Source organism: Anoplophora glabripennis, unplaced genomic scaffold (assembly GCF_000390285.2).
Source record: "Anoplophora glabripennis isolate ALB-LARVAE unplaced genomic scaffold, Agla_2.0 scaffold1, whole genome shotgun sequence".
Lineage (NCBI taxonomy): Eukaryota > Metazoa > Arthropoda > Insecta > Coleoptera > Cerambycidae > Anoplophora > Anoplophora glabripennis.
Window position 1 is genome coordinate 4,277,368 of NW_019417028.1, and position 12,902 is coordinate 4,290,269.

A 12,902-nucleotide genomic window follows, 5' to 3' on the forward strand; every position below is an offset into this window, starting at 1 on the left:
CAGAGCGTTTTCGAGTAATCGAAAAACAAACAAAGCGGGAATGGTCTTTTAGTTTCTTTAATACTAGGAGGGTGATTTCACATCTGTCAACACCCTGTCTTTACACTAAAGTAGAAGAAAAAACTTACAAAAGAAAATATATAATTATAGTTAGTAATCCCTGCAAATAGAAATATTACAAAAGATCCTAAATTACTTTTATATGAGCATGTTTTCTCAATTTCTTAGTATTTTTGTGATCACTTAGGTGGTTGTATGAATTTTATACGTATCCAAGGAGCTAGTAATTTAAAAGATTACAAAAGAAAATTTTGTTCGATATACACAGTGTCTCAATTTATAGCTGTACAATTAAAAAACAAATGAAGTTAGGAATGTGCAGAAAAAACTACAACTTCCTCAAAATTGCAAATCAAGTGCCTCCAACGAGTTTTTAGGAGTCAATTTTAAAAAATCATGTTAACAATTTTTTTTTTAATTAATTAATTACATCGTATGCACCACACGCTACATGCACCGACTTAAATTACACCCCTAACAATGACATTTAAGAGGGCTCTATAACAAATAAGCAACCAGCAACACATTTTTATAGATTTTATTACACAGTTTGTCTAAACATGAATCAATGCACAAATAACAGACTTTCCTCCATTCTAGCGCAGATTTTCTATAAAATGGACTTGACTTGAAACTCAAATTACCTTTTAGTGCAAAGAAATTTGTAATTGACGTTGCAAATTACAAATTTCTTTACGACAAAATGTAGTTTGAGTTTCAAATTAACTCCATTTTATAAAAAAATCTGTAGATAAAAGTCTGTTATTTGTGTATTGATTCATATTTAGACAAACTATGTAATAAAATCTGTAAAAATGTGTTGCTGGTTGCCTATTTGCTATAGAGCCCTCTTAAGGTGCAAAAAGAGTAAAAATTTCTAAAAAAATATAAATTACTCAATGTGCAACATTAAATCCAGTTTTTTTTTTGTTTTTGTTCACCTAATAAATTTATTTCCAATTTAATCTGTGCCTGGCCTCATACAAAATATAGACAGGCATAGATTCGATTGAAAATTAAATTTACTCGACAGTTGGAAACAAATGACCCTAAATCAGGAAGGATTAAATAAATGAAGAACAACATAAATAAAATAAGTTTAAATGTACTGTTGTATTATAAAACCGTTTTGAAGTGTGAGAAAAAATATTTTTTTAAAATTTGCACTTGAAAGAAATCGTAGCAGGCTTTGGGTGCATAATTTTAAAGAAGTTACGTTTTTAAAAAACTTACATGGGTAGATTTAATAGAAGATATTGGAATTATTTGTTTTTTAGTTATTATGTAAATGGCATATACATTGGGACACCCTGTATTTACTTGTTCCTTCTTTTTTGTTCTTCTTTACAAAAAAAAAAAGTGAAAGAATTATTTCATTGTTTCCTTGATTTATCATCCGCAATTTTATTCATTTATGAATTAAAAAAATAAAATTATATAAAACCACTATATTGAATTGTACAAAGCATCCTATTTTCGATGTCATCTAGATTATTATTACAGTCAGAAAGTTGTGAAGCTTGCTCAATTTTTTGACAGATATCTTTAGGTCAAAACAGATCGTTAATATTTTCCATTTTTCAAATTACAGGAAAAAATATCCAAATTTCTTTTTTCCAGAAACGATAACACTATCTACCACACTTACTTTTTTAATAACTCAGACGATTTTTTACTCACAAGACAAAGTTACATTTTTTAAATGGAAACGATAGTTTGCCATAACCTAAGCCGCGTTGCACACTTGCCGGATCCGGCTGGCTCTTTCACACGTAATTTAATTTTCAAACCGGTTTGGCCGATATTAGTCTCAATTGCATTTTTATCACGACAAGAGATGAATCGTAGACGCATTGCAATTATGTGGCTTGGCTATTGCCGATGTCGCAATAAAAAAAAAACAAAAAATATGAAAAATATCCAAAAAATATGAAAAGGCTAAAGTTTTGTCCCACTTGACAGGTCCGGATTCAAGCAGTGATATAAAGAATGCTATATCTACTTCTAGCGAACAAACATTCGACATAGTTGCGTACAAATATTTAAAAAAATAATTGACACGTCCTGTTCTTTTCAATTAAACCGAATGACTGAACCCGGCAAGCACCTGGCAAAGCGTCAATACAAAACTATGCACTACTACCATTTCGGTCGCCGGATAGCCGGTACACGGCGACCGGCTACAACCCGGCGGCCATTCGCCGGATAGCTTCTTCCGTCACGTGTGAAAGCTGCCATAAGACTCTGTACACCTTGCTGCCGGGTAACCGGATCAGGTTAGCTGGTTCCGGCATGTGTGCAACGGGTGTAATTGTTAAAAAAGGTCCTTCTGTGCTTTTCCAAATTCAAAAAAGTAGATAGCCATGACTAAAAATAAATGCACTACTAAACAAAATATGATGTCATTGTTGTATGTTTACTGTTTCCCTTCATAGCCAACTACATACAGCAATAACACCACATTTTGTTTAGTAACGATTTCTCCCAAAAAATGTGGCTAACGTTGGTGGAAACCAAAACATTATATCATTAATAATAACAAAATATGATGCATTGTACATTACATAATCCATTTACTGACACCTCTTGATAAAATCACGAATTATTATTAATACTTCAAATGTGCACAGCCAATATCGTAATACATTTTTTCCTCAATACTCACATTCTTTCCGCCTACATTACATTATCAAAGGTATAAAATGTTATAATTGGTGTAGGTTAAAACTCATTAACCACCTAGTCGAAGTTACGAAACTACACAATACTATAAAACGATTGCGTAACAAAAACAAATCCATTGTGAAGTCCAAAAACTGATTATTGTAACTTTTATTTATCAAACACTTGATTGTACGGATATATAAATAACGTACATTTAAAAAAAAAGGGAAAGTGTATCTTTGGTATGGCAAAGAAGTCGCATTAAACTAACGTTTGAACAAAATGACTAGATCAGTAGGTAAAATTGTGTCTTGGAAAAATTGCGGTTGCTATTTTCTCGTCCGGGTCCGATTGGTTACGGTAGTGCCGAGTCAGGAAGAGACCTACTATCTAAAAATCGAGCTTTTATTAGAACCTGGTTAAAAAACGGAACGACTTAGCATTTGCTAACACTTTCAATAAGCAGCCTCATTAATTCAAAAGGAACACACTAACATTCATCACAGTCATCATTAATGTGAAATCCTGAAAGCATCTTTTGTTGAAACGTGTTTTTTTTTGTCTGCATGATAAATCTGACAAAAGCCACCATTGAAAGATTTTTTAAAATGGAATAAATACCGTCACAATGAAAGGTTATTCAACTCTCAAGTATTTTTAGGTGGACTTTAGACAAACTAAACGAATAGTTTAATTAAGTATTATGTTATTTATTAGTACTAAAGCAATCGTGTACTGTATTACATGCATAGTGCCTAACTTATAAGTCAATTTAGTATTAGTAAGCCTTCAAAAATGTATCCATTTCCAGATCCACTACACAAGTACAGAAATACATTCCATGCACATGTTTCGGAAATAGATACTGTAGCTAAAATAGATCGTATAAACAATTAGTTTTCGAAGAAACAAAAAAAATTCCGGGAAACATATTTAACGAGAGTGTAGCTACAATATACATTTCTGTTATTTGTAATACCTAAAAGTCCTGAGTTCGATAACAATAATTTTAATAGTGGGCTGTATCAAACAAAAATGTACGTAATTGTTGTTGTTGTTTGTGAAAACCAGCCGAATTGACACTGTTAAGACTATTGCTATGTTCAAGGTTAGAGTTAATATGTAATGAAGAAAACCCACCCATTTGCAAACAGCCGTTAAGTGACTATAGGAAAGCGCTGGGGTTGGCCCTGGGATCTTTCTGGTTACGATAACGGACAGTTAATAAGACTCCCATGAACTGAAAAAACATGCATTCCATCACCATTAGACGGCACAGTATGCTGTCGCATCGAGTATGATTTATGGAAAATCGTTCTTTATTATTTTATTCAGCACTGTTAAAAATTATATCAAAGCCTAAATTAGGGGGAATATGTCATGTTCATTTGCATTACTATTGTTCAAACATCGCTTATTTACACGAATTAAAAATAGATTTATATTTACAGTTATTATTTGCAATAAACTCGAAACATTAAATTTATCGTGTTAATAGAATGTACAAAGCTAAAAACATAGGGAAGCAAAAAATTTAAATAATTATTTCACACAAAACACTCGACGTAATAGACGTAAAATATCGACGTAAAAAAGTTAAAATTTCTCATACTGATGCTGTTAATGCTCTGTACCAATATTAAACTATAAAATTAATGACCTACCTCGGTAAAACTGAAGAATAGGCCTATCCAACCGCACAACTTGAAAGCGTAGTTTATCGTGTTTTGCAATTTATCCATACAGTTGGGACATTTGCAAGTCGTATCGGCTGGATTGGGACAACACTTTGGCTAAAAAATGAAAAAAACCTTTCACGAAATGAAAAATAGAGCATACAGCAAAATTTTTGATAGCCAAAACTAATTCTGTAACAGTAGAACGAAGGGAGAAACGGCTGGCCCAAATTTGTACATGGAAATACTGATTTCCATAATTAATTATACAAGTGTCGCTTTAAAATAATGGAAAAGAAGAAAATAGGGATAAATAATTGTTTCGAACGAACCGAATTTCTAAAAACTTACCCAAATATCATCACACGATGGAGGAGGAACTTTAGTATCGACTTTACTGTCGAACCCACAGCACCGAAACACCTCCTGCACGTTCATTCTGGTACTATTATCTACTCTTTGCCATCCTTGTTCGGCCAATTGATCCTGTTGTTCCCTGTTTACCCCCAAACAAGCACAAGCTACAGAGAATTGGATGAGGAACAGTAAAAACAGAATCACCATGTACTGCACGAGATGTTAAGGTAATAACACAAATCTTTATCCATTACGAAATTCTGATTAATAGTTTTGCCACATTGAAATTGTTTTAGAAATGCTTTTTCCATAGATATTGAAGCACCATGAAGAATTATGAAACATAAACTCTAACAATTGGTTTCACAAATTTTACGTTTGATATACCTACACAATTATTTCACATACACCTACACATACCAATATAAACTTGAATTAATTAAGTATATGAAGTAGTTCTGATCTCATTAATTATAATCCGGTACTTACCAAAAAGGAAACATAAAAGATATGAGTTAATTGAATGATAAGCTACACTTCCTGCGCTTATATTAAAAGGATACGAAAAACAGCATTACTTGATGGTGTTTCACGGCACCCAGTAGCCCCAGTACGGATATCAGTATTAAGATGATCCCACAGGCAAGGATACCCCCTACAATAGGTAGATTCGTAACAAGGGATGCTGCTCTTCCATAAACTGCAACCCCAATCAAAATAAACGCCACAATCTAAAACAGAACAAAGGTTGTGATTATTTTCTTAATAAAAAACGTATTTACTTACTATGTATAAAACATTCAATGCAATAAGAGCATTCTTGGAACACGTAAAACCTCCACACATTGTGAAATCATATAAAACTAAACTATTGTAAAAAATATCTGACAGATCCCAATCAATTCGACTGCTTGATTCATTTGGAATTTGGTTTTTTAGGTTGAAGTTGGGGTTGGATGGGACACAGGTTGGCCAATTTCAAATTACAACTTCGTAAACAAAAAACATATAATACATTCGTAAATATTATATATAACGAAAATTGTATCTAACGGAACTTCTAATCTCCGCAATATCACTATTCGCCTCCGAAATTTAAACTTTAATTTTTGTTTTAAATACATATTGAGGTATTTTCTATTGAATTTTGAACCTATTGGTATTGAATTCCGGTAGCTATTTCGAGTTCCGAGCTTCGAGCTTATTCTACTGTAGGTATGCAGGTAGCATGCCTTTGCAGTAAGTGTGGCTGAGTGTGCGAGAGAGACATACAGTGTCTCAGTAAATGCTATCTCATTCTAGTACGCACACGATTGGTTGGAAATTAATGCTCGCGTTCATTGGCTCCCACAGGGCTCCCGTCGTTGAAGCGAAGAATGAGACAGCATGTACTGAGATACTGTCTATCTCTCTCGCACACTCAGCCACACTTTTCACAATAGCATGCTACCTACAGTCTCCAGTACTATATGCTCAAAGGTTCCGAGAGAGACCATTCGAATGCAATGCTTTTTTTCGCGACTGAATATTGGTGAATATCTGGCTTGTAGTCACTATTTCTATCTCTTTTGATCTTAATTGTCATATGGTAGTTTAAATCTCTTCACTCACTCATACTACACATACCACAACATACAACTTCACTCGCGAAAAATTGCCTAATGTTTTCAATGTTACATGTTCCATGCCATGTTCTTTCTGTATGCTGTTCTATGACCTCCATGGATTCCATGTGGTAAAATTTGAACATAATCAATATTCAATATTTAAATAACATAAAATGGGAAAAGTAAAAAGCAGTGACACTTTATCGTTAAAAAAATCTGACCAGAAGAAAGTTGTTAAACAAACGAGACAGCTGAAGAAAAAAATTCAGGTAATATCTCACAAAAAGATAGATTCTAACCTAAAAATACATATGTAAAAATTGATATTTTCAGGATGGCAAAGTTCTTCTTAAGAAGCCTAGGAGATCTATTAAAGACAACGTTGAACAGACTCGAGGACTGATATACATTGGTCACATACCACACGGTTTTTATGAAAACGAAATGAAAAAATATTTCAAACAATTCGGAGGTGTGACAAATGTAAAAGTTTGTCGGTCTAACAAAAGTGGTAACAGTAAAGGATTTGGTTATGTGGAATTTGCGCATCCAGAAGTAGCAAAAATAGCAGCTGAAACCATGAACAATTATTTAATGTTCAAAAAAAGAATAGTTGGTAAGTACTTCATTTTAAAAAATGAATATTTTGTATTGTTAAATTTTCTTTGCTTTTGTTCCGTAGCTGAATATGTTCCATCTGAAAAGAGACCAAAATGTTTGTTCAAAGGTAGAAGTAGTACTATTAAGAGGTATTCTTCTAAAGTAAAAACAGAAAAGCAAAGAATAGCTACTGAAAAAGTTGACGAAAGAGGACATTTGAAAAGAAGCAGTGTAAGAATGTCTCGACTTAACAAGAAATTACAGAGATTAAAGAACGCTGGGATTGATTACAATTTTATACCGGTTGATGTACCAGAAAATATTAAGAAAGAGAAAGTATCTACATCTACCAAAGAAGTTGAATATACGTTTGAACAAGATCCTTACGATTCAGATATAGAAGTGAAGGTTCCTGTTAAATCAAGTGTAAAAACTCCAAAAAAACAGGCTTCTAAAACAACTCCTAAAAAGCAGTCTCCTAAAACAAGTTCTAAAAAGACTTCTAAAAATTCGGTTTCTAAACAGTCCCCTAAGAAGACCCTGAAGCAGAAATTGGTGACAAGGAAGAGTACATAAAAGTGACTTACTTTGTAATATTTAATATGAAATTATACCTAAGTTTAAACCAATTTGCATTTTTGAATTTTAAGTAATATCCTTTGAAAATTAACTGTTAACGAGGTTTGATCAAAAAGTTACGGGAATTATTAATTTTCTCAGAGCACTATTAGCGATTTTGCCTTTATCTCATCTATTATTGAAAAATGTCCTTTGAGTATCAGTTTGAGTTTGGGAAATAGGAAAAACTCACAGGGTTCATGTCTGGAGTATAGGGTGGTTGTGGCATCACAACGGTGTGTTTCGTCAAGAACTGTTGGAGAAGCAATGGGGTATGCGCACATCCTTCGTATACAATCATTAAATAATGTAATCTTGCTCTAACAACACTATTAACAAAGACCATCTCGCGAAAATAGCCGCGATCTTGCTATTTCTGCAATAGAACCAGGATTACGAAATATTTCCACGGCAAAATTCATTGTACGTCACTGAAGCATGTACTTGAACTTACATGCTTTGTGACTAAGACTTAGGCGATAGTTTTCATTTTTCATTTCAGAATATTTTTGGCATTGACAAATAGTGTAGCAAATATGTTACTTTTTGTAACTTTTTAAAGAATATTTAGTACATTATTACAAAGGGGAAATGCAAACGCCATTTCAAATAAAGTTTAAATTTGTAAATATTTAATAAAAAGAAATGGAGAATATTGAACTGAATAAATCAAATCCAAGTAATAACAAACCGGATTTAGAAGATGAAACGCAAACTAAAGCTACTACCAAAAGCCTTAGTAAGTCTCTGTTAAAGGAATCATCGTCAAAAAGATCTAAATTGTCTCTAAAATCCGCCAAGTCAAAATTATCGTCAAAATCGAGATCAGTGAAGAGTTCTCAGTCGAACAAGGTACTGCTGACGAAGTCCTTGGATACTGTGAAGAGTATGCTCGCTTCTAAGGAGTCATCTGTAGGAAATTTAAAAGTAAGCGAATCTCTGAGGAAGATAAGTAGAGCAACGTCCATTGGTACGTTTTTGAAGAGGAGAAAAATTAAAGGGAAGAAATCTAAAAGACGAAAGTTGCAAGAGAGTTGTCTGAAATTAGATGCGAGCACGGTGAGGAAAATAGCTAGGGAACTTATTCGGAAGAAAGGTTGTTCACTTCTGAATGCTCATCCAGACAAGACGGACAAAAAGAGGCATCGTAAGAAGAAATCTAAAGATATATAATATACTTTGTAAAAGACGTTTGATGATTATGTATTTCCAAAACATTTGGTAAAAATATAATCAAATCAAAGTAAATAATTTAATGTTAAACACTCTGGATTTTTTATCGTGTGTGGTGTTGTTTCTTGGACTGTCTCAAAATACATGGGTTTCCATAAATTTTTTAAGGTAAGTATATACACCAAAAATCCACAAAAAAAATTGAATTACATGCGTTTATTTGCATATCCATGGGATGTTCTATTTTGATGTATGCAACGGACAAGCCTTCTTCCCTTCCCTTCGAGACATCATTTATATGTATATACAGGATATTTTATTTTAAGAAGGATAAATAAATTAATAAATATTAAAATATATTTATTTCTGGGGAATTGGGTTCTGGTATGGTAGTCGGTTAAAAGAAAGGATAAAAGAAGCAGCAGCGATTTCTTTCTTGACGTTTTGTTCCTGATTAGGAACGTTTTCAAAAGGCTTTTATTGTTAAAATTGTTATATTTAATTAAAGAAAACCTAAACAACAACCATTCTCCGTCAAAAATTTTTTAAAAACTGCATCAGTAATCATACAGTGGATAAATTTTCACAATATAATAATTATATTATCCACTGTACGATGACTGATGCATAGTTCTAAAAAAAAATTTTTATGGAAAATGGTTGTTTAAGTTTTATTTACAATAAAAGCCTTTTGAAAAAGTTCCTGGTCAGGAACGAAACATCAAGAAAAAATCTCTGCTGTTTCCTTTATCCCTTTTTTTAATTGACTATCACACCAAAACCTAATTCCCAAGAAAATAAATATATTTTAAAATTAAACAAAAGGTTCAAGAAGATTTCCAAGTTATAAATGAATAAATATATTGTTAGTATGGAAACATATACCATTTGAGACATCCTTCGGACATCCTCTACATATCGTTTACCACAGACATGCAAAAAGCAACCAAAATTTAAAAATTGTACAAGAGGATGCAGCACTATAATTGAATCGGTTATTTTAAAAAGGGGTCTTGTAGAGTTGCTATGAGTTTTTTTTTCTATTAGGAAGCATTCTGGCTGATACACTAATGGGGTTTTTGATATTTTTCAATCGTTCTGATGCACAGGAAAATTTTTCATAGTGGAGATGGCCCGTTTTCAAGATGAACTTGGGTTTTCAATAGCAAAACAAATTTATTTTTCAAAAAATGTTTATTTGCAATATTTGAAAAGCTTCCGAAATGCATAATTTATATCAAATAAATGCTTGGTTTCGTCTCATCTACAACGCCCTAAAACGATTCAATGACAATTCAAATCGATCCCTTCACCCCCAGACTATCCTAATATTTTGGATTTATATGTTGTTAATTTTTAATGCTTTTACCTATAGTCCTTCACAGTCCTGTGCTCATTAATAAAAATCATTTTTCCTATTAATATAAATAAAACAATATATAATTAAAAAATTGGCGACTGGTAAAATATAGGAAATTATATTAATTATGCAGCCAAGTATACAATAGTATGTATTGTGTGTTGCCTACCGAACATAAACTTAAATGGAATTATAAAAAAAATGGAAAATCTCAATAACTAATGGGACTAGAGAGGAACGAAATGAAGTTTTGGATTAGTCAGGGCCGTTATAGTTCACCGGAATTTTTTCAGATTTTTCTGAACCCTAAAAATTATTGGAAAAATCGATGGTTCACGAAAATTTTCAAAAAATTAAAGTGCCTTTTTGGAGGTGGTTCCGTATGCATCTGGGGTCGCTACCACACGCTATGATGGTCGGTTTTTGTGCAAGTGCGTGGATTAATTAAATTTCACGATGATTAAAACTTTTTGAGAAAATTATTAAAGAACTATAGTATTCATTTAACGACGGTACCCTAAGCAACGGGGGTCGCTGGTTATGTTGTTACGATGGTTTGATTTTGTGCAAATGCTTCTTCCGTTGAGAAATAAAATTGAAAATCTCAAAAACTAGGAGAGCTAGAGAGGAACTATAACAGCATTTTTGGATTGATCTGGTCCGTTACAACTTACCAGAATATTTTCAAATTTTTGACAAAAGTCGATGAATGTTCCTGGAAATTAAAAAATGAGCACAAACTCAAAATTTTAATAATAAAAATTGATTTGGTATTATTAATTTGTCATTTTTTTCTCAGTTTAATCGAACATTTTCCCAACAAATTTTAATAGTTCAAGATACTGTACCATCTATTTGCTAAATGTTCAATTACATTAAAAGTGAATATCAAACATTTTTTATGTGTATCCAAAAAAAATACCTACTGTCTCTTTTGCTATAACATATTTGTTTACTAGTGACGATTTTTTTTAATGTCATTGCCGATAATGATAATAATTTAAACATAAATCTTTATTTTATAAAAGTAAATGCAAATATATTATTTTATGTTCCTTACAAATAGTGATACGATTAGTCAATTTTCGATTATAACAACCTAAATCTAACTCTTCCTTTTCGATAATTTCGTTTTCGAACTTCTTTCACCTCCTTTGGTTCGCTTCCACTTCATTCTCCTGTTTTGAAACCAAACCTTCACCTGAAATACGATCAGAACATTTTCAGTGCCACACTTTACAAAGCTATGTCAAAATTGAGCGGACTCAATTTAATTTTTGCACATTTTTCATGAAGTCTATAACAAAGTTATAGAACTACGAAAGTTTATTTGATGACACAGATATGAAGTTTTTGGGCACAATTTTATATATGTATTTAAGTAAATTAAAGGAAAATACTCACTTGGCGTTCCGTTAAGTCCAGTGCGACGGCTATTTCGTATCTTCGGAGACGAGTTAAGTAATTAGAATGTGAAAATTCTTTCTCTAGCTCTCTTATCTGATTTTTTGTGAAGGCCGTCCTCTCTTTTCTCGGTTTCGTGCCAAATTCTGATGCGTGTTTCACATCTGAAATTAAATCAGCTCGTAAAACTATGCCCTAGGAATTATCTACTTAAATATAAAAGCAATAAAATATAAAAAAATATACATTTATTTAAAAAAATTTAATATTGCCCAACCATATGTCAATCAATAACTTTTAAATGTTATTGTTTTGGAATTACTTGATTAATCATGACTTTTTTGAAAATTATCGTATTTTCAATAGCACACCCTAAATTTTTGTATGGGTTTTTTCAGAAGAAATAAAAAATGTAAGATATAAACCACTCTCTTAAATCTGTGAATGTACTTTACTAACGTCAGTGTATCCAATTTTGAACACACTCTATAACCACTGAATGTGGAACAAACAACCTCGGATATTTGTATGAATGAGGAGCAAAAGCGAAATGTCTTTGCGACACAGTGCTGAAATGCTGAAACTTGAACTTTATGGAAACACGAATTCGTCGCTGATATCATCAAAAGCACCGCCAACGAGTGGGTAACAACATGAGCTAGTTTTCTAAATTACGTGAAACTTATCAAATAGTTGGCCTCATTCGATTGCAGAAATAATGCCGCATTTCAACATATTAAAAACCGCAGATGGTAACTAGTCGCAGTGGGTGTGAGATAATCACCATAAATATAGAGATTTTGAATTGCCAAAAGTAAGGCTGTCAAATAAAGTCAGCGAATTTGCAAATTTACTTATGTCTTTATAAAACTGAGGATCGGCACTAAGACTTTGCAATAGTTCTTTTGTTCTTTTCCTATCGTCATCACTGATAAGTTGTTTAAGCGCTCTTGCGTCATCGTATTTCAATAGCTGTTTTACATTGACAATTTATTGATCAATTAATTCATGAAGTCGCTTCATCAAGAAATTGAACAAGTGTAATGCACCAAATCTGCTGTCAAATAACTTCATGAATTTATTCATCAAGTTCTTGACGAATTAGAACATGTTCTAATTTTCGTCAATTTCTTTGAAGTTCAGAAGTACCAACCCAACAGATTTCCAGCCTCAGATCAGTAATGAGGTTATGTTATTGGAATACCTAAATAATTGTGTGGCGTCGTACTAGTTTTGCATTGTTTTTACTGATTTGTTACTTACAAAAACTAATATTTATATAATATGTGTCAGAACGGTACCGCTGTTGTATCACTACAATTATGAGTGGAAAGGTGACATTTTTGAAATTTATTTGCTTCTTTGATTCATTGGTAGAACTGA

General features: G+C 32.4%; 3 protein-coding genes across 5 annotated transcripts in view; 1 reads left to right on the forward strand and 2 right to left on the reverse strand.

Annotated features, from left to right (window-relative positions):
- Positions 1-954: 954 nt before the first annotated feature.
- Positions 955-5,672, reverse strand: LOC108916910 (tetraspanin-31-A). Of its 3 annotated transcripts, none has more exons than XM_018723247.1 (6): positions 5,544-5,672; positions 5,321-5,488; positions 4,752-4,967; positions 4,389-4,517; positions 3,865-3,964; positions 3,029-3,114 (listed from the first exon to the last, which is right to left on the reverse strand). In XM_018723247.1, exons 1-5 carry the CDS (start codon positions 5,601-5,603, stop codon positions 3,890-3,892), a joined length of 648 nt encoding a protein of 215 aa, XP_018578763.1. In that variant the 5' UTR covers positions 5,604-5,672; the 3' UTR covers positions 3,029-3,114; positions 3,865-3,889. The 3 variants fall into 3 exon arrangements, with proteins under 3 accessions (XP_018578754.1, XP_018578763.1, XP_018578772.1); XM_018723256.1 differs by lacking the exon at positions 3,029-3,114 and adding an exon at positions 3,460-3,595; XM_018723238.2 differs by lacking the exon at positions 3,865-3,964 and having other exon boundaries at positions 955-3,114.
- Positions 5,673-6,475: 803 nt separating this feature from the next.
- On the forward strand, positions 6,476-7,593 carry LOC108907916 (MKI67 FHA domain-interacting nucleolar phosphoprotein-like). Its single transcript, XM_018711796.1, has 3 exons — positions 6,476-6,633; positions 6,698-6,980; positions 7,047-7,593. Exons 1-3 carry the CDS (start codon positions 6,538-6,540, stop codon positions 7,538-7,540), a joined length of 873 nt encoding a protein of 290 aa, XP_018567312.1. The 5' UTR covers positions 6,476-6,537; the 3' UTR covers positions 7,541-7,593.
- Positions 7,594-11,166: 3,573 nt separating this feature from the next.
- Positions 11,167-12,902, reverse strand: part of LOC108917360 (homeobox protein MOX-1-like) — a 10,350-nt gene continuing 8,614 nt past the window's right edge. Inside the window, exons 2-3 of the mRNA XM_018723951.1 lie at positions 11,520-11,683; positions 11,167-11,316 (exon numbers count right to left, since the gene is read on the reverse strand). Coding sequence (XP_018579467.1) covers positions 11,221-11,316; positions 11,520-11,683 — 260 coding nt within the window. The 3' untranslated portion in view covers positions 11,167-11,220. The remainder of the gene's footprint in view (positions 11,317-11,519; positions 11,684-12,902) is intronic.